Source organism: Micropterus salmoides, unplaced genomic scaffold (genome assembly GCF_014851395.1).
Source record: "Micropterus salmoides isolate LMB-PRFRI ecotype aquatic unplaced genomic scaffold, ASM1485139v1 Ms_hic_scaffold_17, whole genome shotgun sequence".
Taxonomy (NCBI): Eukaryota; Metazoa; Chordata; class Actinopteri; order Centrarchiformes; family Centrarchidae; genus Micropterus; species Micropterus salmoides.
Genome location: NW_024040817.1, coordinates 13,296,398 through 13,320,081, shown reverse-complemented (window position 1 = coordinate 13,320,081; position 23,684 = coordinate 13,296,398). Strand labels below are relative to the sequence as shown.

The 23,684-nt window shown below is 40.0% G+C and overlaps 2 protein-coding genes across 2 annotated transcripts; both read right to left on the bottom strand.

The window, feature by feature from the left end:
* Window positions 1-681: 681 nt before the first annotated feature.
* LOC119908080 (sperm acrosome membrane-associated protein 4-like) lies at window positions 682-11,161 on the bottom strand. The gene is made up of 3 exons (XM_038725819.1): window positions 11,009-11,161; window positions 3,193-3,300; window positions 682-1,368 (listed from the first exon to the last, which is right to left on the bottom strand). The coding sequence occupies exons 1-3, from the start codon at window positions 11,058-11,060 to the stop codon at window positions 1,133-1,135; spliced, it is 396 nt and encodes a 131-aa protein (XP_038581747.1). The 5' UTR covers window positions 11,061-11,161; the 3' UTR covers window positions 682-1,132.
* Window positions 11,162-16,741: 5,580 nt separating this feature from the next.
* LOC119907441 (sperm acrosome membrane-associated protein 4-like) lies at window positions 16,742-21,782 on the bottom strand. The gene is made up of 3 exons (XM_038725205.1): window positions 21,761-21,782; window positions 17,919-18,026; window positions 16,742-17,239 (listed from the first exon to the last, which is right to left on the bottom strand). The coding sequence occupies exons 1-3, from the start codon at window positions 21,765-21,767 to the stop codon at window positions 17,004-17,006; spliced, it is 351 nt and encodes a 116-aa protein (XP_038581133.1). The 5' UTR covers window positions 21,768-21,782; the 3' UTR covers window positions 16,742-17,003.
* Between the last annotated feature and the right edge of the window lie 1,902 nt (window positions 21,783-23,684).

Below are 23,684 nucleotides of genomic sequence, written 5' to 3'. Positions count from 1 at the left end.
ATTCTTGTGGTGGTTTACCATTGAGTGAAGTGACTGTTTCATTTGATAAGCACAGCTGAACTTCTTTTTGGTTGGAAGTGAACTGTATGTAGCTTTTTCCATCCGGCGTGTCTTCAATCAGCTGACATGAACTTCGCGGCCCAGGTAGGGAGCCCCCCCATCTAGCTGGGGTACTTGGCAGGCTGCTCACATGCACCCATGCTGCCTCCACTTATGCTCCCACCTGGCAGAAACAAGTATACAGGTCTTTTTTTTCCCAGATTATTTACATACATATGCTTCTCCTGCTTTTCTAAATAGCATTATTATTGCATGCTAAATTAATCACAATAAGGTTTGGCTTAGGCCTAAAGCACCTCAAGCTGCGCCTCCATAATCTTTGCCCCCTCAAGCCGCACCCCAGAGTGGTACAGTCTGTTATGATTGAATTCCTGCCTGATTTGTACCATGCATGTATGAACATTGTACAGTAGGTGACAGAAGCCAGTGATTTAAAAAAATGCGCATTTCTATTATCATCAGTACACACGCTGAAAGTTGCATTTACCGAGACGTAGCTATGACGAAGCTGTCATAAAATTGGTTGAAAAAAAACACAGATGTGCCTAGCATGTGTCAGCTGGGATTGGCTGCACTGCAAATATGAGCACATTTAGCTAATGGATGGATGGATAGATGACAGCAGGGTTGTTTTTCTTTATTTTCACATACATTTTTTTGACCATTAACACACAAAGTAGTTTAAAGGATAAATAAATTATGATTTAACAAAAACAAGGCAAAACCAGGAAGGTTTATGAACTCAGTGTTTTACTTAAAAATCTCATTGCTCAACTACCATATGTTGTTATGTACCATAATGTACACACCTTAGTTTTGGCTATTATACAGTATAACTTAATATTATAGAAATTAACCCTGACATGACAAGAACTTAGTTATGAAAAACAAATGTGTCACAGAATATGAAAATATAAATAATTATACGTATAAATTCACAAGGTAAAATAGTTTATTTTTGAGAGTGCTTTGCTTTCTTGTAAAGATGCTGCTTGGTATAATGAATCATATAAATGGGATACAGGAGCAGCTGGAAGCAGCTAGCTGCTTATTGTGATTCAACATTAGCATATTACAGTATGCTTCCCCACATGAAGGCCAGGACAGCTACACCAATGGCAGCGGTGAGGGTTATCTTGGTGGATGGAGCGCCGCTGATCTGAGCGGGGTTACATTGGTCTGTTGAGCAGCAGAGGGTTACGACTGTGTAGGAGACACCCAGCAGGCTTTCGGTTGTGGTCAAGTTGCAGGCACTAGTTCGAAGGCATCCCTGGATGTTGAAGCCCACAGAGGACAATCCTGTGAAAGCTGAGGAGAAATTATTGTGTTAGAAAGTAAATTAGTACATTTAAGTAAATAATTTCAGTGTATCTATTTTATTACTGTGTTACCTTTTACCCCACTATATTCATATTCAGATTAATTTTTTATTATCCTGAGTGGAGGAAATTTGTTTTTACAGTGAATTCTACAGACAAACTACATATAGTACACATATACAAAACAATGTACACATATCTACAAATATAACACAGGGGTGACGTCTGTGACTTTAATGCTCTTATAGCACAGGGTACAAAACCTTTTCCAAAGCGTGCCTTTTTGTAGAACAGCTGTCTTTATCTACGGCCAGATGGGAGAAGGGTGAAGGATGAGTTGAGAGGGTGTCTGGGATTTTGTAATATCGTAGTGGCTCTACAAGCAGTGGCAGTATGAATGAGGACTGGCAGGTTGGGAGAGGGAAGACCTATTCTTTTGGAGGAAGTGTTGGTGATTTTAAGAAACTTATTGCTATTGGAGAGAGAGAGCATGGAGAAGTAGCACATTACAAGAGGATAGGTTCAATGATACTACGGTACAGGAGAAGCAGTAAGTGTGGTTTGAATGAGTCCTTGTTGACAGCGTCTGTGAATGTCTGTGATGTGGTGATCAAAACTCAGTTAATTGCCCATAGTGATGTCAAGGTACCTGAGCTGGGAGAGGGAAGACCTATTCTGTCAACAGTTTCTATTAGCTGGCTGTTTATGGAGATGGGGCAGGGTGGAGAGTTTACGGCGTGTGTCCAGGATGAGTTCCTTTGTTATGGTGACATTGAGGAGGAGGTAACTGTCTTTACACCATTGGGTGGAGTAAATGTAAATGCTCCGTATTTGTATAGCGTCTTTCTAGTCTTTTCGACCAAGCGCTTTTACACTACCTCACATTTACCATTCACACACTGAGTTTCTGTTGAGCCTAAGTGCTCAAACAGAAATTAACATTCATATACTGGCGGAACAGCCACCAGAGGCAATTTGGGGGTTCAGTATCTTTTCCAAGGGCATTTCGACATGCAGCCTGGAGAAGCCTGGGATTAAACCACCGACCTTCCGATTAACGGCCAACCCGCTCTAGCTCCTGAGCCACAGCCGCCCCTATTATTGTGTTAATAGTGAAGTGGGCAATGGAATGGTGATATGCTGTAACTGATTTTGTTAGAGAGAAGGGCAAGTCTGGTTTGAAGTATTTGGAAATGGGAGATGGGCTAAGATGACTGGTGTACAGAGTGTAGAGAAAGGGGCTGAGGACGCAGCCTTGGGGGGTAATGGTGGTGGATGTGGTGCTTCCGGGGGTGGAGCTAGACTCTCAGCACAGTAGGGGTGGAGCTTCATCACGGGGCACACCTGCTACCAAGTCATTTAAACCAAGTTTACATGACCCTAGACTCACTCCAAAAGTCCACTGAGTCTGTCTGTGTTGCTGCTGCTGGAGCTTATCGCAGTCATTCTAGTAAATGATTGTGCTCACACCAGAAGCTCTGCAGTGCATCCCAGAAGCAGAAGCAGCACAGAGCAGATGAACCGGGCAGGAAGTCAGACACAGAATCTGGTCAATTTTCAAAATGAAATACCCGGCACAGACTCCCAATCGTATATCAACAATAAATACAGTTAAATCATACAAAAAAGAAACAATTTAACTACGCAGCCTACTTAATCATAGTAGAAGCACAAAAAGCAAGCACTAATTACTGAGTCAACAAAATCTAAATGTGTCAGCAAACTCCAGCAGGCAAAACGTCTGAGGCATGCCTGTGCTGTCGTGTTTCAAGGGAAAGGGTGCAAACTTATGTGCAATTAGGGGGTGACTTACTTGCTTTTCCAGTAAAGCAGGTGGTGTTGGTGAAGCAGGTCACTGTAGAAGTGCTCAAGCAGAAGCCCCCCAGACCATATCTGCACTGGTTGCAGGTCAGGGACTCCACTGAAATGAAAGCGCAAAAGTTAAAATCAAAAAACATTTAATGTTGAATATGTAAAAAGTCATCAAATGCTTGTGTGATTAAAGGGAACAGAAATGTAGCTCATAACAGATTGATTCAGTCAAGATAAGTTTTTTCACAGTTTTTTTCCATTTATTTGAAGTTTAAACTGAAATTTTTTAAAACTTTTTATTCACCTCCATCGTATTAGGATGCCGACGGACTTCTCAATGATCAATATCTCAAAATCTAGCTAGCAACAAGTAGGCAAATAAGAAAATGAACCCACAAGTTAGAAATGCTTGATCAGTTCATTAAAGCTTAGTCTAATGGTACACTTGTTAAAGAAGAACGTGGATCACTTTTGCCAAAAGACTTGTTCTTGTAATTTGTTCTTGTTTGACCATATCTTAGAAAAATACAGCCAAAAGAAAGCTAGAAAACGACTCCTTTTGCATTAGAGTCAAGAAAGTGTCGGACCTCAGTTAGAGCGAGTCCTATACTGTGCTGTGATTGGCCAGCTGCGTATTCGGGGTGTGGCTAGCGAAGGGTCAATTGCGCTTCCTGAAGGACCTTGAACTGTCTTTGACCTTGAAACTGAATCTTGTGGATTGAAATTGAAATGAGAGAAGTGAATTTGAAAGTACATAAAGAGTTGAATTTTTAGTGAGGCTTAAATACAGTTTCTGTTGCAACCAGGGCTGGACTGGGACAAAAAATCATCCCTGACATTTTTGGCCAAGGCAGCCCACCAAAATCGGTCGGACACCTTTCATTAATACACCATTGATGTATTTAGGGGGTCAGATTAGGGGTGTGATGAAACACTGAGACGTAACATTTGCACAAGATTGGTGTCCATGACTACAAGAAAAGAATATATTTTAATAGACCTACCATTTCGGAAAAAAATATTTATAGATGAAATATTGAACACTTAAACACCTGCATTCTGGAGACATTTTCTGCACCAATTTATGGTGGAAAAGTCTTTATTTTTATGACGGGAAGCACAAAATTCAGGTGGCAGATGACAATTCACAGTATAAAAACATAATAAAAAATACTGCAGTAATCGGTAGCTTATTATTGTTTGCTTAAGTTACTGTTTTGGACAACCAGAGGTTTCGTCTATATTTACATTGCATTGCAGATTTTCTTATTGTGCAAATAAACCTCTCTCATAGCATTTTTATTTGTTAATTAACATTTCATGGTGCAAGCCTTTCTTCAGAACATTTTTAACAAATGCTTTCAAAAAGTGGTGGCTACATGTCCCCAACCTCCCCAGAGTAAATGACCCTCCCTCATAGCTCCCTCCCTACAGGCTGAACTACTCCATGCTTACTGCTTCACCTCCACTCTCTTCCTGCTCTCTCTCTCCCTCAGCCCTGTTACAAAAAGTCCCTCTGTTTCGTTAACATAAGCCACCTCCTCTGCCTGCCTGGTAGTAGCCACCACAGCTCTTTTACTCCTTCAAGTGCCTGTGCCTGCTCTATGCAGGATAGGCTACTGCAGCTGATGTTGAAGCTACTGTAGCCCCGGCAGCAAATATATTGGTTGTTGAATGGGGTTTGTTTTTGGCCCGCAAGGCAAGAAACAGAGAGCAGAGGGGGTGGGAGCAAGTAGATGTGACTGGGCCGGTGGGCAGTGTTGGTATAGAAAATTACCCAATGGGCCGCTGTCCATGCTTTATGGGCCGATAGTTGGCCCGTTTTTAAAAAACAGTTATATAAATGAATAATTTATTTTACACCGGCCCCAAAGGTGCGTCTTCCCACCGTGTCAACTGGCATTTGGAGAAGGGTCCAGCTGCAGCCCACAGACAAACCATAAACTGTATATAAAAACCAGACAAATGTGACGGAAGTTGACGGAAGTTGAACTTCCATATATGGGTTGTCCCAGAAGCCACCGCGCACAAAACGTGATGACGTTTATCTCGACCGCTCAGCCCACGCATAGTTGTTAAATAAAAAAAAGAGCTTGTGAAAAAAAGAGGTGTCAAGTGTCAACGTAATCAGTGTAGGTTATGTGTTAATTTTTACTATACTATACTTATATATTATATAGTATATTTATACTATAATTCCTGCAAATACTTTTTTTAATAGCCTAATGATAAACAAGCAATGTTTCAATTCATACCACTGTTGTATCTTTTATTGTGTGATCTTAAGTTTCACAAACCAAGAAAGTTCTGTAATGTTACATCACGAGCCATATGTGTCTCGATTTAGGTTAAAACTTAACATTACTGAGAATTTATTGACAGAATAACAGCGTTACGAATATTATCAGCTGTTGCTGGACACGTCTGCTGTGTTGGCTGCAGTGGTCTGTGTGACTGTGCCTGGGGGAGCTAACTGTAGCTTGCTAGCTATTCCTGCCCAGCAGCCTGGTATAGAGTATGATGACCTAGATACCATATTGTGCCAGACAGATTTTACTTTAACAAGAGATTATTAATATACTCCTTTGTCTTATTTATTTAAATATGTATTGATTTGTTTCCGGGCCGGACAGGGGGGCAGACACGGGGATGGGGGGGCACAAACAGACAGCACAGAGAAAGGACAAGACCTCTTAAGAGAAGGGGGAAAGGGGGATGGGGACAACAGGGAAAAGCAGTGGGAAACACCAATTGCAGAAAGCAACGAAACCTGCAATAGAACAGAGAGGGGGGCTTGGGGAGGAGAAAAACAACAAACAAACAAAAACAAAAACAAACAATAAAAATAATAATAATAGTAAAAGACCACCAGCCGAACAGCAGCAATAAACAGCTGACATAGTAAGACAACTAAGAGAAAAATGAAAACAAGAAACAGTCCAGCACACTAAATAAGCAACACAGCACAGCCACGAGAGCTGGAATAATAACAAATAATTTAAATAACTAACTGAAAAAAAAGCATCTGGAATAATTCTACCAGGGACAACATAAATTTGTTTGTGTCTATGTGTGAGACTGTGTGTGTCTGTGTGCGTGTGGGTGAATGTGTCTGCATGTGTGTGTGTGTACATGTGTGTGTGCATAAGCCTGTTAAAGAATGTAGTTGTTAGTGAGAGTGGGATGCCACAACTGTGCCACACTTACCCCAGCAACAGGCAGGCAAGAACCCCAGTAGCCAATAGGGGTGGGAGAAAGAAAAAAAAAAATCAATCAAAAAAACAAAGACTCCCAGATGCACCGCGATGCAAATGTGGAAGACAGCGACCCAAATGCCAGTTGACAACATAACGCCGACGGAACGCAAGAAGCGTGACCCATGGAAGAGCAGTGCCCGGACTGACCGCGTCGCGCACACAACATAGACCAGTGGATGTCAGGATTATTCCAGATTGGGGTAAATCTGCATGGGATAGGTGAAGACCCAGATATTTTGAGAAGTTCCCACCAAGCTGCCAAGGAAGTGCTTATGTTAATGCTTTTAAAGCAGGTATGACATTTGATGCTGGAACTGATGAATGGCATATCGGAAATTTTAATTTCCTTACAGAATGTTTGTTCTATGTCCATCCATGAGTGGTCCAGGGTGGTCCATTTTGAGATATATTGTAGTCTATTGGACAGGAAGTAATGATAAAAATTTGGCAGTTCTAAACCACCACAGTCTTTTGCTTTTTGCATAGCTTTTAAACTGATTCGTGGGGGTTTATTTTTCCACAAAAATGTATTTATCCTCTATTGATTTAAGTAAAGGCGTGTAGTTTAGCCATGTCAGTTCTGACAGCCTGGAGGAAATATTGACACCCAGATATTTAATATTCCCAGACTTTAGCGGTGTGGTAGATATACTCTGGAAATCACACTTTACAGGTAAAACTATGGATTTACTCTAGTTAATGGAGTAGTCTGAGATGGATGAGAATTTATCTATAAGTGTGACTGTCTCAGAAAGAGAAGTTTGTGAGTTTAGGATGAAAAGTAATACATCATCTGCATAAAGGCTTATCTTGTGGTGTATATTTTCTGTTGGAATTCCTTTAATATTATTATTTTGTCTGTTAGCAGCTGCTAGCAGTTCTATAAAAATAGCAAATAGCGAGGGAGAGAGTGGGCAACCCTGCCTGGTACCCCTCTGGAGACTAAAGCATGGAAAAGTATAATCATTTGTTTTGACAGAAGCTCTTGGGGAACTGTATAAGATTTTAATCCAATCTATGAAAGAGTTTCCAAATCCAAATTTATATAAAGTAGTGAATAGAAATTTCCAATTTACTCTGTGAAATGCTTTCTCTGCATCTAAAGAAACAACTGTAGATTCCAGGTTATGAATAGTAGCCTTCGTGTATTGTTGGTGGAGTGCCTGCCCTTAATAAATCCTGTTTGGTCAGAGTGTATTATACCAGGAGTGACCTTCTCTAGCCTTCTTGCTAGGGTTTTGCAGATGATTTTAAGATCTGCGTCAATAAGTGAGATTGGGCGATAACTGGACGGGAGTGTGGAATCTTTGTCTGGTTTAAGGAGCAGGCTGATATTAGCAGAGTTCATTGTTGGAGGCAACATGCAAGTACCCCTAATTTGCATAACCATCCTATAGAATGTGGGCGCAAGTATTTCCCAGAATTCCTTATAGAATTCAGCGGGAAAACCATCTGGCCCAGGGGCTTTATTATTCGGCATATGTACTGTAAGAGAGCTTCCTGGAGTTCAGCCATTGAAACAGGTGAATCCAGAGCCCTGATCTGTTCATCATCTAACCTTGGCAAATCTATATTGTTCAGAAATGCATCGATGTTAGAGCTAGATGGATCAATTTGTGATGTATATAAGTTTTTATAATAATCTCTGAATGCATTGTTGATTTCTTCTGGGTTATAAGTCAGATTCCCAGCTGAGTCCTTCAAGGAGGAAATAGTTATTTTTTCTTTATTCAATTTCAATTGGCTGGCTAAGAATCTGCCGGATTTATTGCCATGTTCAAAGTTCTCCAAGTCTTTGCAACTGAAATTGGGTCTTTTTATTAATAATTTCATTTAATTCAAGTTTTGATTTTCTCAGATCATTCAGCATGTGTTCCTGTGGGGAGGTAGCAAGGGTAGTTTCTAATGTTTTTTATTTAAATTTTTTGTTCTAGCTCTAATTCATAAGATCTCTCTTTTTTTTTTTTTGTATGATGAATAGGAGATTATTTTACCTCTCATGACTGCTTTTGCTGCCTCCCAAAGAAGACATGGCGAGGTTCCTGGCAGGTCATTAGTTTCCATATATATTGCCCACTCCTTTTTGAAGTCTAAGTCTAGGAAATCTAGGTCTTTAAGCAATGATGCATTAAATCTTCAACTTCTAGTTGGCCGTGTGACCCTTTTTTTAGTAAGAGTGATAGAAACCGGTGCATGATCACTGATAGTGATACAGTGAATCTGAGTGTTGGAAATGTCTGTCATAATTGAGCTGCTAACCAAAAAATAGTCAAGGCAAGAATATGAGTGGTGGACTGGTGAAAAGAAGGTATATTCTCTAAGAGTGGGGTGGTGAGAATGCCAAACATCGCAAAGACCAAAATCGCTCATGTATTGTTTAAGAATGTCTGTTGATTTCCAAATACGGTGACCACCTGCCGTACTGAGCCTGTCAACTGCTGGATTACATACCATGTTGAAGTCCCCTCCTAATATAAGAGCTGTGTCTGAGTGAGCAGAGAGTGAGTTGAACAAAGCATGAAAAAAGGAGGGGTCGTCAACATTTGGGCCATAGATGTTAAGAATGCATAAAGGAGTATTTTGAATCGAAATGTTAACAGTAGCTAGCTATTCCTGACAGCCCCCCGAAGTATTTTCCTCTTATCCCAACCAGGGTATGTGCCTAAAGTTATTGATTATATGCATGTCGACCGTTTAACCCTACAGCGGCGCACATCGGCTCTCTACTAGCAATTTCGGCCGACGTGCTAGCAGATAGGGTTGACCTCCATTGTGTTGCTGTGCAGCCTCCGGTAACGTTACTGCAGCTATATAACACCTGTCGGCACTATGGTCGGCACTTGCGGAGCTTCTCAACTCCGAAAATGTTTGAACAGATTTTTGATTCACTGCCAATTTTCATAAAACTGCCAATCTCCGAAATCTACACAGTTGATTTCTTGCCTAAAAACTTCTCAGAAGTGTATTTAAAGTTCTGTTGTTGGCTTCTAAAGAATAAAACGGTTTGCAATAGGATCTATCATGTACGTAAGCTGAGATGACCATCATCACGTTTTGTGCCCAGTGTCTTCTGGGACAAACCATATTTGGAAGTTCAACTTCCGTCACGGTCTGCAGGCTGCAGCTGGATATACTTGGGCATTTGGGTAGGGGTCTTCCGCGTTTGCATCGCAGTGCATTTCGGTGTCTTTGTTTTTTTGATTGTTTTTTTTTTTTCTTTCTCCCACCCCTATTGGCTACTGGGGTTCTTGCCTGCCTGTTGCTGGGGTAAGTGTGGCACAGTTGTTGCATCCCACTCTCACTAACAACTACATTCTTTAACAGGCTTATGCACACACATCTACACACAAACATACAGACACATTCACCCACACGCACACAGACACACACAGTCTCACACATAGACACAAACAAATTTATGTTGTCCCTGGTAGAATTATTCCTGATGCTTTTCTTTCAGTTAGTTATTTAAATTAATTGTTATTATTCCATGCTTATTTAGTGTGCTGGACTGTTTCTTGTTTTCATTTTTCTCTTAGTTGTCATACTATGTCAGCTGTTTATTGCTGCTGTTCGGCTGGTGGTCTTTTACTATTATTATTATTTTTATTGTTTGTTTGTTGTTTTTCTCCTCCCCAAGCCCCCCTCTCTGTTCTATTGCAGGTTTCGTTGCTTTCTGCAATTGGTGTTTCCCACTGCTTTTCTCTGTTGTCCCCATCCCCCTTTCCCCCTTCTCTTAAGAGGTCTTGTCCTTTCTCTGTGCTGTCTGTTTGTGCCCCCCCATCCCCGTGTCTGCGCCCTGTCCGGACTGGTGACAAATCAATACATAATTAACTAAATAATAAAACAGACAAAGGAGTATATTAATAATCTCTTGTTAAAGTAAAATCTGTCTGACACAATATGGTATCCAGGTCATCATACTCTATACCAGGCTGCTTGGTAGGACAGGTTAAAAAACAAACAAACAAAAAAACAAGATCTGTCACTTGGTCACCCTTCGATTGTGAGTTTTTCCACTGTTTTTTTTCTTTCATTTGAAGTTCAAACTAAATTTGATTCACCTCCATTGTGTTGGGATGGTGCCAGACTTTTCAGTGGTCAGTATCTCAAAATCTGGCTATACACAAGTGGGAAATTAAGAAAATATATTTGTTTATAATTTGGGTGAACTGACCCCTTTAAAGTCTTATTATGGACCCAAAATGTGTAACTTTAGCTATATTTTAGAAACTTAATCATTTCATTAAGTCTTAAAAAATAAATCAGGTGACATAGTCTAACAATATACTTGCTACAGACGAACGTGAATGAAACTGATTCACCCCTTTTGCCAAACTACTTCAACACTACTTTCACCAAAACCTCCTTAACTTTAATGCAGCTGAGTGATAAAACAATATTAATAAAAGTATAATAAAAAAGTCACAATTCTTCAAATCTAAAAAGCAAAAAAAAAACTTTGCTAGATTTTTTGTCCCTACTGTCATATCTTTCTTTCCAGCAATGCATCTATGATCATTGGGCTAATTGATAACCCAGATTATTGTTTAATCTTACCCAGCATTAAAGATGCAACAACTGCAGTGAATCCAAATAGAATCTTTGCCATCTTGGTGTGTCTGTTTGGTTCGTGGTTTCTGCTTAAAGAAAAAAAACTTCCACCTAGATGATGGTTGCTGTGAGTAGTGAAATGTGATGAGCCTGTTTGGTGAGGACAGACTTATATAGTGAGACAAATGAAAAGTTTTTTTTCCCAGGCCTATTGTCTTCATCTTTATCTTGGAGGAGGAATCAGTTAGTAAAGGAATGTCAGAGATAACTGATGCATGATGGAAGGTCTAACTGAATACAATGAGCTGTACAAATCTGATATGGTGCCCATTCCTTCCTGCCAACATTAGTTTTCAGGCATGTCATAAACTTCCTCTTCTTGGCAGTCCTGTGCTAGAGTAGAGGTGTAAACACTAAAGGCCCATTTACACTCCTGCATAGGGTCTACGTGCGTACCTACGCCGTAGGCTATGCACGTAGCCATGCATTTATACTTGTATGTAGGTGTGTCCGTCATTCTACAATTACAGCCCCAAACACTAGTCGGCAGTAGCGCTACAGCGTCCACTGTGTTGATTTTTGCCGGCTGAACAGGCTAACTTCCGGTTTAGCGCTCCGGTAACGTAAATGGGGGAAAAATTATAAACGTGCGGCTGGTGTAGCCTTTTCAAATGTTACCGACTGAATGGATCACATTCTGATAGTAAAACGAGTCATTTCGCTCAGGTTGCGGCGGTCAAATATATTGATTCACTGTGTTACAGCCGCTGTTTTAGCCGCTAGTAAATGTTACTTCAAAGCGCAGGGTACTTCTGGTCGGCCAATCACAGAGCTTACAGTCTGCGTCGACTCGACGTGTAGTTACATTCTTGAGGAGGTGTACGTCAGGCGACGGCGTAGCCTCTGCGTAACCTCTGCGTAGCCCCATAGCCTACGCCATCATCTACGCTGGCGATTTGATGCAGAAGTATAAATTGCACTTAACTCCCCAGTAGGGACAGACTGGGACGGAAATTAAGACCTGGCTCTGTTGCCACACAAGCCCACATTACTAAGGCCACGCATACCCACCCACTAACATACACATTCACTACTCACATTTGTGTACAGATGGTGTACAGTACCAGTATGATATGTTATGAGAAGCCGCCTAGGCCAAAATTGAATACTTCACTTGCACATACATACTTTCATGCACATACATATTTACTCACTTGCACATACATACGTACATATGTCATTTGTAAGTATTTATGTATCTATCCGCAAGGTGAGTATTTATGTATGCACAAGGTTAATATGAATATATTTGCGAGTTTAAGTATGTTTGTATGTGCAAGGTGAGTATGTATATGTGATAGGGAAGGCAATGTGGGTCTAGCACTAGGACCCAGGCAAAGGGGCAGAGTCTATAAATGGGGGAGGGAAGCTCACCTGGTTCTTTCTTTTTGCAGTCAGACAACCTGAGAGAGCAACTGAGGCCAGCCTTTGTTTGGTGCTTGATTGGGTAGGCTTTATTTTTAAATAGGTTTAATTTTTTAAAAATGTTTAAAAACCCAAGGTTAATAATGCGTCTAGAACTAGATCCTGGAATAATTTTTAGTTCATTTTATTAAAGATAAGTTAAATAATTGTTAAAAACGGTCATCGGCCTCATCTGGGATGGTGAGGAGTCTGCCTACAGACGGGAGGTTGATCTGCTGGCTCTCTGGTACGTTCAGAACAACCAGGAGCTTAACATGCTCAAAACTGTGGAGATGATCATGGACTTCAGGAGGAGCCCGCCCACTCTGCCCCCCATCACCATACTCAACAGCCCTGTGTCTGCTGTGGAATCCTTTCTGGGATCCACTATTTCCCAGGACCTCAAGTGGGAGCCCAACAAGGACACCATCATCAAGAAGGCCCAGCAGAGGATGTATTTCCTGCGCCAGCTCAGGAAGCTCAACCTGACTAAGGACCTGCTGACTTTTACACAGCTATCGTCCAGTCTGTCCTCTGCACGTCCATCACTGTCTGGTATGGATCTGCCACCAAAAAGGACAAGGACAGACCACAACGGACAGTCAGGACTGCAGAAAAGATCATCGGTGCCAACCTGCTCTCCATTCAGGACTTATACATTTCCACAGTCAGGAAACGGGCAGGAAACATCACTGCAGATCCATCTCACCCCGGACACAACCTGTTTACTGGCTAACAATTATTATTTATTCACCTTTCTCTATTTCAGTGCGGTTCATACTGCATACTACATACTACATTATCATATTCTAGATACTGTATACCAAATCCATCTACCTCAAGTCATTACTCCTGCATAAAATACTCATTTATTCCAGCATCCTTTGCACTATGCTTCAGAATCAGAATCAGAATCGGGTTTATTGCCAGGTACATTTTCACATACAAGGAATTTGGCTTGCTATGAATTGGTGCTTGAAGTACACATAAAACATAAATAAAACTCCATGCCTACGAAGGCGTATATATATATACCTTATATCCACGAGTTTGGGGTATCGAGCTGAATCTCGTGGTAAAGGCCATGCCCGTTTTGTTTTTTTGGCAAAATCGCGAAAACTGAAAAACTATTTTAATTAACTCCTCTGAAGCCGCAATTCTGATCCACACCAAACTTTGCACGGATAATCTCTAGACCAAGCTGAGGAAAGTTTGTAGAGGGTGAAAATCCCATTGACTTACATGCATTTTATATCTCCATAACCACAAGTCTGATCGATGATGAAAATTTGGTGCAGTTCAGCCTAAAGCTTAAATACCGTCGGAACATCCCATTCATTTCAATGGGATTTGGAACCAAGGGGTATTTTGCCTCCTATCTACACCAAACTCGGGCACGTTATCTGCCACGCCCTCCCGACGCGAAATTTGGTGTCAATCGGCCTCTAGGTCGGGCTACTAAGCGTTTATCAAATAACACTCCCATAGACATACATTAATTTTACATCTCCGTAACTGCATGACCGTTTCATTTATAACTCTGGTCGTTTATTCTCCATGGGCCTGCCGAGCCATGCCGGGGCCCGTGAAGAACAAATCATGGTGGGCCTGGGTCGACTGGCACAGCGTCCGCAGGACGAGGGGGGTGGCTGGAGCCGGAAGGCTTGGACCCCACTTACAACAGCTTGCAGTTCTAGTTTTATTTTTATTATTGTGATTTTGTATTTTTGTATGAGTAAGCAGAGTCAAATTCCTCGTATGTGTACACATACCTGGCAATAAAAGCTGATTCTGATTCTGAAAACTTGTTATTTATTAGAGTCTTCATGGTGGTGAGGGTCCAAAGCTTGGAGTGATTGTTTAAACACACCTGCTAAAGCACAGGTATGTTTAAGATGGTTTTAAACAAGATTTTAGCCTTTTTAATATGAATGTAAAAATATAGATCCCAGTCCCCTGCATGCCTTCAAGTGACGGAGGGGAATGTGCTTCCAAGTCAAGCAAGGTATGATAATTGTCGCATTGCTCATGTTTTGTGAAATGTTTCTTTTAAAGTGTTTTTATGTATCTTATTGTGTTTCTGTTTGTCTTTTGTTTTAAATAGACGTTATTAGGAGAGCCAACCACTGTTTTTCCCACCTGTTAGATTTCTTGTGCTCACACTAGGTCATTGAATGGGCCATATCTTGGGTTTCTGTCTGTATTAAAGGGGGAAACTGAAGGGTAGAGTAACCATTTTGCATGGGTGCTTTGTGTAGTTAGTGTGCTGTGTGCAGTTACATTTAGTGTTATTTCATAGTATTTGATTTAATTTGGTTTGAGCGTGTGGTTTATTTCTTCATTTACCTACCAGTTTGGTTATAAAGTATTTTGGTGCTCAGCTCTACATCAGTTTCCCTGGCAATGCAATCTAGTCCTGAATTGTGTGTTTTCTTTTTGCTTCGTTGTGATGTAATATAAATTACTTACATTCCTATACTGGTATAGCAGCCTCTGGTTCCAGTTTCTTCTGGCACTTGTGTATTAAGTAGCATTTGGTTTACATATATATGCACTAAGTGACAGTGTATATATTTATGAGGGGGGTATGGATGTAGTTCAGTGGTTAATGCTGTTACCCTTCATGTGGGAGACCAGAGAACGATTCCCACTCACTGCATCTGTCATTGTAGCAGGTCTGGGGGTTATGGGGACACGATAACATTCTTTCAATTTTTGGGGGGGATAAAAGTGACAGCGAAATCACTAAATGTACATGGAAGAGGAAAGTTTTTTGCCCATTTCATAGTAGATGATTATTCATTATCTATTACTTATCAATGTTGTTCGGTGTCTTTATATTTTTGGATGAATGCAACCTAAGCTGTACCCTTGTATGGAGACCGATATTAAAAGGTCATGCTGTCTGTCAGCCTCTCTTGACATATTGTTGTTTGTTTGTTTATATATATTTATATACAAGTGTCTTGTACATTGTTTGTCTTTATTTGTGTTTTGTAATAATAATAATAATGAGAAACTTGATACTTGCTTTCTTATAACTGTCGTTTATATGTTTGAAAATTCAGTAAATAAAGTTGAAAAAAAAGAATTGAAGTGGAATTTGGACAAATGGAGCAAACACCACATCCCTTTGTTTTTTAAAACCAAGAACACGCTAAGACAGATACTGGTACACCCCAAAGACCACACACCCAAACACAAGAAAAGCAATCTAGTGTATGCAATCCAATGCAGTGAGGAACGCACAGACCTGCATATTGTGGAAACTAAACAACCACTGTACAAACGCATGGCTCAACACAGAAGGGCTAACTCCTCAGGTCAAGACTCAGCAGTTTACTTACATCTGAAGGATAAAGGATACCCGTTTGAGAATCACCAGGTGCACAGTTTAGACAGGGAAGACGGATGGTTTGAAAGAGGTGTCAAGGAAGCCATTTACACCCGGGTTGAGAAACCATCGCTGAACAGAGGAGGGGGTTTATGCCACCACTTATCCCCCACTTACAATGCTGTCCTTTCATCACTTCCTTCACTGAACAAGTAATTCCACTTGGCCTCAGTTGAAGATACCAACGAACCAGTGGTATCGACAATCCTAGCTAACAATCCCTCAGAGGTTAAATAGCTGAGTTTCCCTACCAGCCAGTCCGAACTGAAGAAGTCTCTTGGATGAGGGACGAAATGTTCTAGTGTTATTTCAACCAAGTCCAGTTGCCCTTTACCTCAGCCTTCGTTGTATTACAGGAGTATGCCACATCATGTAGCACTTCATTTCTTGATGTTGCTGTTGCTAGATGAACAATTAAATATTTGCAATACCATATGTTTTATTCAATAATTAATTAAATATAATTTCTTAATATATCTATCGTAAGAAACCTTATTTCTTGACTGGCCACTCTTTCCTGTCCCAGAGGATGCCATCTTTTTTCCTGGAGTGTCCAAAAATCTGATTTGGGTTTACAGACTGAATGTACCGTAACATTTGTCAGGCACAAAGTGTTGCAAGCAACCATGCCACAGACAGACCAAGAGATCCACTGCAAGCTAGAGGAGAAAACACAAGATTGCCTGATTGCTGTTCTGTTCTCCAATTCACGCTTTTTCTTTTCTCATAAGAGTAGTTCATGATTCTTTATTTTCACATCAATGTTTGTTTAGTAAGACAGAAAGTAGTTAGAAGGATAAATACAATATAAAACAAAGCAAAGCAAGGTAGATTTACAAACTCAATGTTTCCCTGAAACATCACATTGCTCAACTACCATGTTGTGGACACCTTAGTTTTGGCTTTAATATAACTTGTCATTCTAGAAATGAACCCTGACATGACAAGACCTTAGTTATGAAAAACAAAGAGTGTCACAGAACATGAGCATTATAAAAATCATATATATAAACTCATAGGATCAAATAGTTTTAACAATTTTGATAGAGCGTTTGGTCTTGTAAAACCCTGATTGGTATAATGAATCATATGGAGGAGCAGCTGGAAGCAGCGAGCTGCTTATGATGATTTAGCATTAGCAGATTACAGTATGCTTCCCCACATGGAGGCCAGGACGGCTACACCAATGGCAGCGGTCAGGGTCATCTTGGTGGATGGTGCTCCGCTGATCGTAACTGGGTTGCACTTGTCTGTTGAGCAGCAGGTGGTTTGGGTCGTGTAGGAGACACCCAGCAGGATGCCGTTGTTGGTCACATTACAGCTGGTGGATTGAAGGCAGCCCTGGGTGTTGAAGCCCACAGAGGTCAATCCTGTGAAAGCTGAAGAGAAATTATTGTGTTAGAAAGTGGAAAGTAACTTCGTATATTTAAGCAAATAATTTGACTGTTTCTATTTTATTATTGCATTACTTTTTACTCCACTATATGGAAATATTGCACTTTTTACTGCACCACATTAACCATAAGGTGCTATAGTTACTTGTTGTAGTTACTTATGTTTTTATAGTTTTTAAATACACTTTTCATATTTTGCAGATTCATATGTTACATTCAACATGAGATAAGCTATAAAACCACTAATAACTATGACACATTATTTCCTTCACTTCATTACTTCTTTTTTCCCTGTTTTCCTTCATTGATCTGAAAACCTAAAACCCCAAAACTGGAAATGACAGTGAAATTAGTATTTTTTATTTGTTTTAGCTACTTTACTGCTTTTTATAACTACTTTTAAACTAGCATGCAGGATATATGTCCCACTGTGGTATAGTTAATATTGTTTAAGAGATTATATACAGGATTTTATACATTATATACTCAAAACATTAAGGAATTACTACAATGAATCATGTAAAGACGGGACATAAGTATTGGAGTCTGGTTTGTATGTGTGACTGAGTGTCACAGAGAGATTTTAACTGAGGCATGCCTGTGCTGTGGTGTAATGTTTGAAGAGACAGGTTGTAAGCTTTTGGGTAATGAGGAGGTGACTTACTTGCTTTTCCAGTAAAGCAGACGCTGGTGTTGCTGCAGGTCGCTGTAGAAGTGCTTAAGCAGAAGCCCAACAGACCATAATTGCATTGGTTGCAGGTTAGGGACTCCGCTGAAAAAGTTAAAATCAAAAAACACTTTATGTTGAATATGTAAAATGTCATCAAATGTTTGTGTGGTTGAAGGGAACAGAAAAGTAACAGGTTGATTCAGTCAAGCTAATACAACCTTAAACTGTATGAACTGAAATGAATAATCAAATAAGACCTTACTTGCTTTATTTGATTAAGGTCACTCATATTCTTGATATCAACATGAAATTTTTGTAGATAAATAGGGGAATTTCTAATTAATAGTTTTGGGGAATTGCTTGTCCACCACACCCCTAGGCTGTGGTGGAAGAAAAAGTAGATAAACACTGCCCAAGTTAAATAATAAATAAAACTCTAACTTTCAACAATAGTGAATGAAAATATGTGAAAGGACACTAATCACTTGTGTGCTTTTACTAAATGAGGACTTAAAGTAGGATTTTAGCTAATTTTGAGAATTGAAAATTGAGGCAGACTTTTCAGTGGCCAGTATCTCAATATCTGTACAAAAAAAATCTAAATTTCTGCATGGCTAGAATCAAGTAGGCAAGTATAAGAAAATTAAATTTTTTGAAATGACCCCTTTAAAAGCTGCCAAAATGTTTGCTAGATTTTTTTGACCTTCAGATCTTTCTTTCCATTAATACATGTGTGATTGTTAACCTGATTATTGTTGAATCTTACCCAGCATTAAAGATGCCACAGCTGCTATGACTCCAAATAGGATCTTTGCCATCTCGGTGTGTCACTTTGGTTCCTGGTTTCGGCTCAAAGACAAAAGAAAACTTCCACCTGGGTGATCGGATGCTGTGTGTTGGAAAAACTGATGAGCTTGTTTAGTGAGGACAGACTTATATAGTGAGACAGGTGATGGGAGGGGATGAGGAAGGGTTTGTCTTTAGGCCCCTTTTCTTCATCTTTACCTTAGGGGAATGTCAGGGATGATTGATGCATGGTGCCTATTTCAGGATTACCTGGGCCAGCACGCCCCAGGTCTGACAAGTTCCTCCTCCCTTCTGTGTGAGTAGAGGTGTAAACACTCCCCTGGTCCGGGTGGTCTGGGCAGAGAAAGCTAGCAGCTAGCAGCTAGTTAGCAGTTACTTTAGCAAAGTTTTGTAACTGTAAAGCTATATGTCCATCAGGTAAATCCAATGAGAGTTGAGGTAGAGCCACCGGAGGACATAAGAGGGAAAAGCAGAAAATATTTTCTCTATAAAATATGATCCAGTTTAACAAAAATCAGTGAATAAAAAGTTTTTTGATTTGTACCACACAGTAGCGAACTGTGACTCTTAAACCATGGCCCTCTGACCCCCCTCCACTCGTCGTGGAAAAAAAGCATAATACAGTGCGCTCACAGGCCTACATGAAAACGTGTTGGTCATTATGCACATTTATGGTAAATGTGCATAATGACTGCTAGGTTTTTGGTACATTTGGCCAAAAGAGTATATATATAAAACCTTAACATATATGCTAGACAAGATTGCAAAACAGTGGCACAGCGGCCAGAACAAAATCATTGGGCCTGAATTGAATAAATTTGTACGGCAGCAATACATTTGAAAATAACTTAGCCTACCTTTTGATGATGGCATTACTTGAAAACGAAGTTCATCCTTCTGTCCTTTTGGATGAATTGGTTGATGGCAGGGTCATGCAGATGATCATTTGCTTTTAATTCCATCAAGAATTCCTTCTCGATTGAAATTAAGGTGAAGTCTGAAAGGCAGGGCCTCCCCGGTTGTGCTCCTTGGGTAGGTTTTGTGCATTTCAGCGCAGAGAATGACCTCTCCACAGAGGCAGTGGACACAGAGATTGTCAGGATGAGGCATGTGAGAGTAGCCTATACACTTGTACCATGCTTTCTTTCAGTTTTTTTTGTTCGGTGCATAGCCAGGCTGGTTGAAATATGTGCAACAACAACAGCTATCCAACAAATTTGATTAGGCAGCATTGGGAAAATGGTCACTGTATTGCCCAAACTGTTGTGGATCCAAAAGGGCCAGAAGCTTTTTGTATGAAGGACAAAAAATTATGGAAGGCAATGTCTGACACAAACTAAATGAATACCTGAAAATGAATACAAAAAATGCTCAATAAATAAATAAACATTGTATTAAATGCACCAAAAATACATTCAAAATAAATGTAGGCATTAATTCAATTATACAATGATTGATAAATTGATATACCTCTTTTAAGTTGCTTTTTTATTTATTCACCTTTGTATCATTTACCTTATTTGTTAATTTTTCTTTATTTATTATCTATTAATTTGTTCTTTTTCAAATGTATCTATATAAATATTATAAATTTATGCCTTTGTTTTTATATTTTTATCTGTATTATTCGTCCTTTGCATTTTCTACCCTATTTATTTCTGTCTAGCCTTTTTCTAATTATCTATGCATTTCTGCCTCATTATGCAAAAGAGGTTGGCTGTGTCTCAAGGGATCAACTTCTCGCCAATTGGTTGACCAGTCATGCGTCGACTCTACATGCACACTTCAACAAGCCTTGCTCCCAACAGTCAAAACAGAGATGGTCATTCCCTAAGTCATTTCCCTAACATGTTAGTGTTTTGTTTTATTTACTTTTAATGGGCACATGTAACTTGTCAGACAAAAGCACAATTTCATGGGCTATATGTAGTTTTTCAATGAAATCACATATTAATAAACCAAAAAAATGTACCTCCTTATTTTTGGGTGGTGCGGTGGTTAGCACTGTTGCCTCACATCAAGAAGGTTGTGGTTTTGAACCCTGGACATCCTGGCCTTTCTGTGTGGAGTTTGCATGTTCTCCCCCGTGTCTGCATGGGTTCTCTCCGGGTGCTCCGGCTTCCTCCCATCGTCCAAAGACATGCGGACTAGGTTAATTGGTAGGGGTTATGCATTGGTGGATGTTGAACCTAGGTCTGGTCTCTCACACCAAAGCTATGTATCACCACCTCCCAAATTATAATACTTAGCCGTATTGTGCTTTACTTATATGGCAGTGATTGTTTTTTAAGAGTCAGTGTTGATGTTGTTTTGATATCAAGCACTTTGTTTTGCAGAACCCCACCCTCTTTAAATAAACAATGAAACTCTAACTTTCGATTTTAAGGAAAAGGTGTGAAAGGATGCTAATCAGGGTGTGCTTTTACTGAATGGGAACTTGAAGTCGGTTTTTAGGTAATTTGAATGTTTGAAAAAGTCACACAAAGTAAATAAATTGTCTCACTTACCTGCCTTCAAATGTTTCTGTCATCCCAATTCAATGGAGGTGAATATAATTTCAAATGTTGTGCTCAAAGCATTGATAAATGATTAAATTATCGGCAATGTGTCTTTCTAAAAACAACCCGGATTCTATGGGTAATCCAGAAACCTACAGTTTTTAATGGGACTACCTTCTTCCAACGAAAATTGGTGGCGAGTTTTTTTTCTGTTTTTGGTCCTTGCAAGTACAAACAAAATTCAAACACCTACATTGTGATGGAAAAGTGTCAGACTTTTCAGTGATGAATATCTCAAAATCTGGCTAGAGACAAGTACATAAATAAGAAAATGTTTTTTTTTAAATAATTTGGGTGAACTCAGAAGTCTTTTTCAAACATGAAATGTACATTCACCAAAACTTCTTTAACTATAATGCAGCAATTGAGTAAAAGTATAATGAAATTAGTCACGACGTTTAGTCATATCTTTCTTTCCAGTAATACAGGTGTGATCATTAATTGATAACCCTGGTTAGTGTTTAGTTTTACCCAGCATTAAAGATGCAACAACTGCAATAACTCCAAATAAGATCTTTGCCATCTTTATGTGTCGGTTTGGTTCTTAGCTTCGGCTCAAAGACAAAAAAAAAAATTCCAACCAGGTGATCGGATGCTGTGCGTAGTAAAGTGATGAGCCTGTTTGGTCAAGGACAGAGTGAGACAGGTAATGAGAGGGGGCAAGAAGGAGGTTTGTCAGGTCTATTGTCTTCAAGAGTCACTGAGGGAAGGAATGTCATGGATGATTGACAAATGGTGGAAGATGTAAGTGAATACCATGAGCTGTACAAGGGTATGTGCCTTTCGTTTAATTTAAGTTCTTGATCAATTGTCCAGAAAAGAGTAAATAATGTGAATCATAATTTACAGAACCAAAGGTGGAATATTCATATTGATTGTTTTACATGACACAGAAAATCACTAAATCTTCCCCTTTAAGTAGCTGAAACCAGAGAATATTTGGGGTTTTAGCTTGAAAAACAACTGAAATCATTAGCTTCTGACAATCTGACAATCAAACTACTCAATCAATAGATCAGCTCTAAAGCGTATTGTTGTTGCAAGGCATAAAGTCAAACAGTGACTGTGTTTCATCTCTCTACTGAAGAGAGAACATGTGGAGAAAACCACTCAAATTAGAGCCAGGAAATCATTAATTTGTTTTAAACAACTGAAGATGTTGATTCATACTTAGAGCACATCTCCAAAAGTTTGCATCACTAAAGCCTCCAGATCACAAAAATGGAAAAGCATGAGTTGAGAGGCCATTCATAACACATCCTACTTGGATTATATACTTGTTTGTTTGCAAGTGACTTTTCTTTTCTTGGTGGATTTGAACATTAAACCTGCAATTTTCTCAAACCAAAAATGTCAGTTCTGTGCCCAGACCTGATATCAGGACAGTGTCCTCATAACAGCAGCAGCACTAAAGTTACTGAAACCTGCAAGATGGCAGCGAGCTGAGAGACCTTTATGCATTGTTCAGACTGCCAGCCCAATTCTGTTTTTCAGATTTTTCCTGATTTTCGAAAGTCTGGACAGCAAAAGCCCCACATGAAATGTGATTTTTGCATATCTGATCCAAACAATATTTGGAAGTGGTTTGAAATGCGATACCAATGGGATTTCCACATGTGCATCTCAATCTGGGCGCACAAATCAGATTTCAAGGTCTTTTGCACACAAAACCAGTGTGACAGAGGTGCACTAGAGCAGCTGAGAAGAATCCACGCTGCGTGCTGTCAAAACAACGTGATTGTTTGGAGGGTTAGATGATAGATCTTTGCTTCACCAGAGTACATTGTTACTGATGGCTACATTGTTAACATGCTGAAAGGTTGATGACGTCTGGACACACAAATCTGATCTGATCACTTGCAAAATCAGTGGTGTCTAAAAGAGCTGATATGAGAATCAAATCTGATTTGCCTGCAGTTGGAACAAAGCCTTTGAATTGGAAAACCAAATCACACCAATAAACACCACACAGGAGGAAGTTATTTTTCCCTAGTTTAGATATTTGTTGCATTTTTCAAATTGTGTACATAACCCATCCATCCATCCATCCATCCATTGTCAACCACTTATCCTGTGTACAGGGTCGCGGGGGGCTGGAGCCAATCCAAGCTGACATCGGGGCGAAAGGCAGGGTAGACCCTGGACAGGTCGCCAGTCCATCGCAGGGCCACACATAGACAAACAACCATGCACTCACTGACAATTTAATTAACCTAGTCCGCATGTCTTTGGACGGTGGGAGGAAGCCGGAGCACCCGGAGGGAACCCACACAGACAAGGGGAGAACATGCAAACTCACAGAACCCACGACGTTCTTGCTGTGAGGCAACAGTGCTAACCACGCCACCATGTGTACATAATCCATTTTACTAACAACATTCAGACAGTAACTTAT

Bases quoted from the DNA above. Each gene is read 5' to 3' on its own strand.
- LOC119907441 (XM_038725205.1), bottom strand. The intron at 17,240-17,918 runs GTAAGTCACCTC...ATTTCTCTTCAG, and splicing joins CTGCTTTACTGGAAAAGCAA to CTTTCACAGGATTGACCTCT.
- LOC119908080 (XM_038725819.1), bottom strand. From the start codon at position 11,060: ATGGCAAAGATTCTATTTGGATTCACTGCAGTTGTTGCATCTTTAATG. The intron at 3,301-11,008 runs GTAAGATTAAAC...CTTTCATTTCAG, and splicing joins TGTTGCATCTTTAATGCTGG to TGGAGTCCCTGACCTGCAAC. The intron at 1,369-3,192 runs GTAAGTCACCCC...ATTTCTCCTCAG, and splicing joins CTGCTTTACTGGAAAAGCAA to CTTTCACAGGATTGTCCTCT.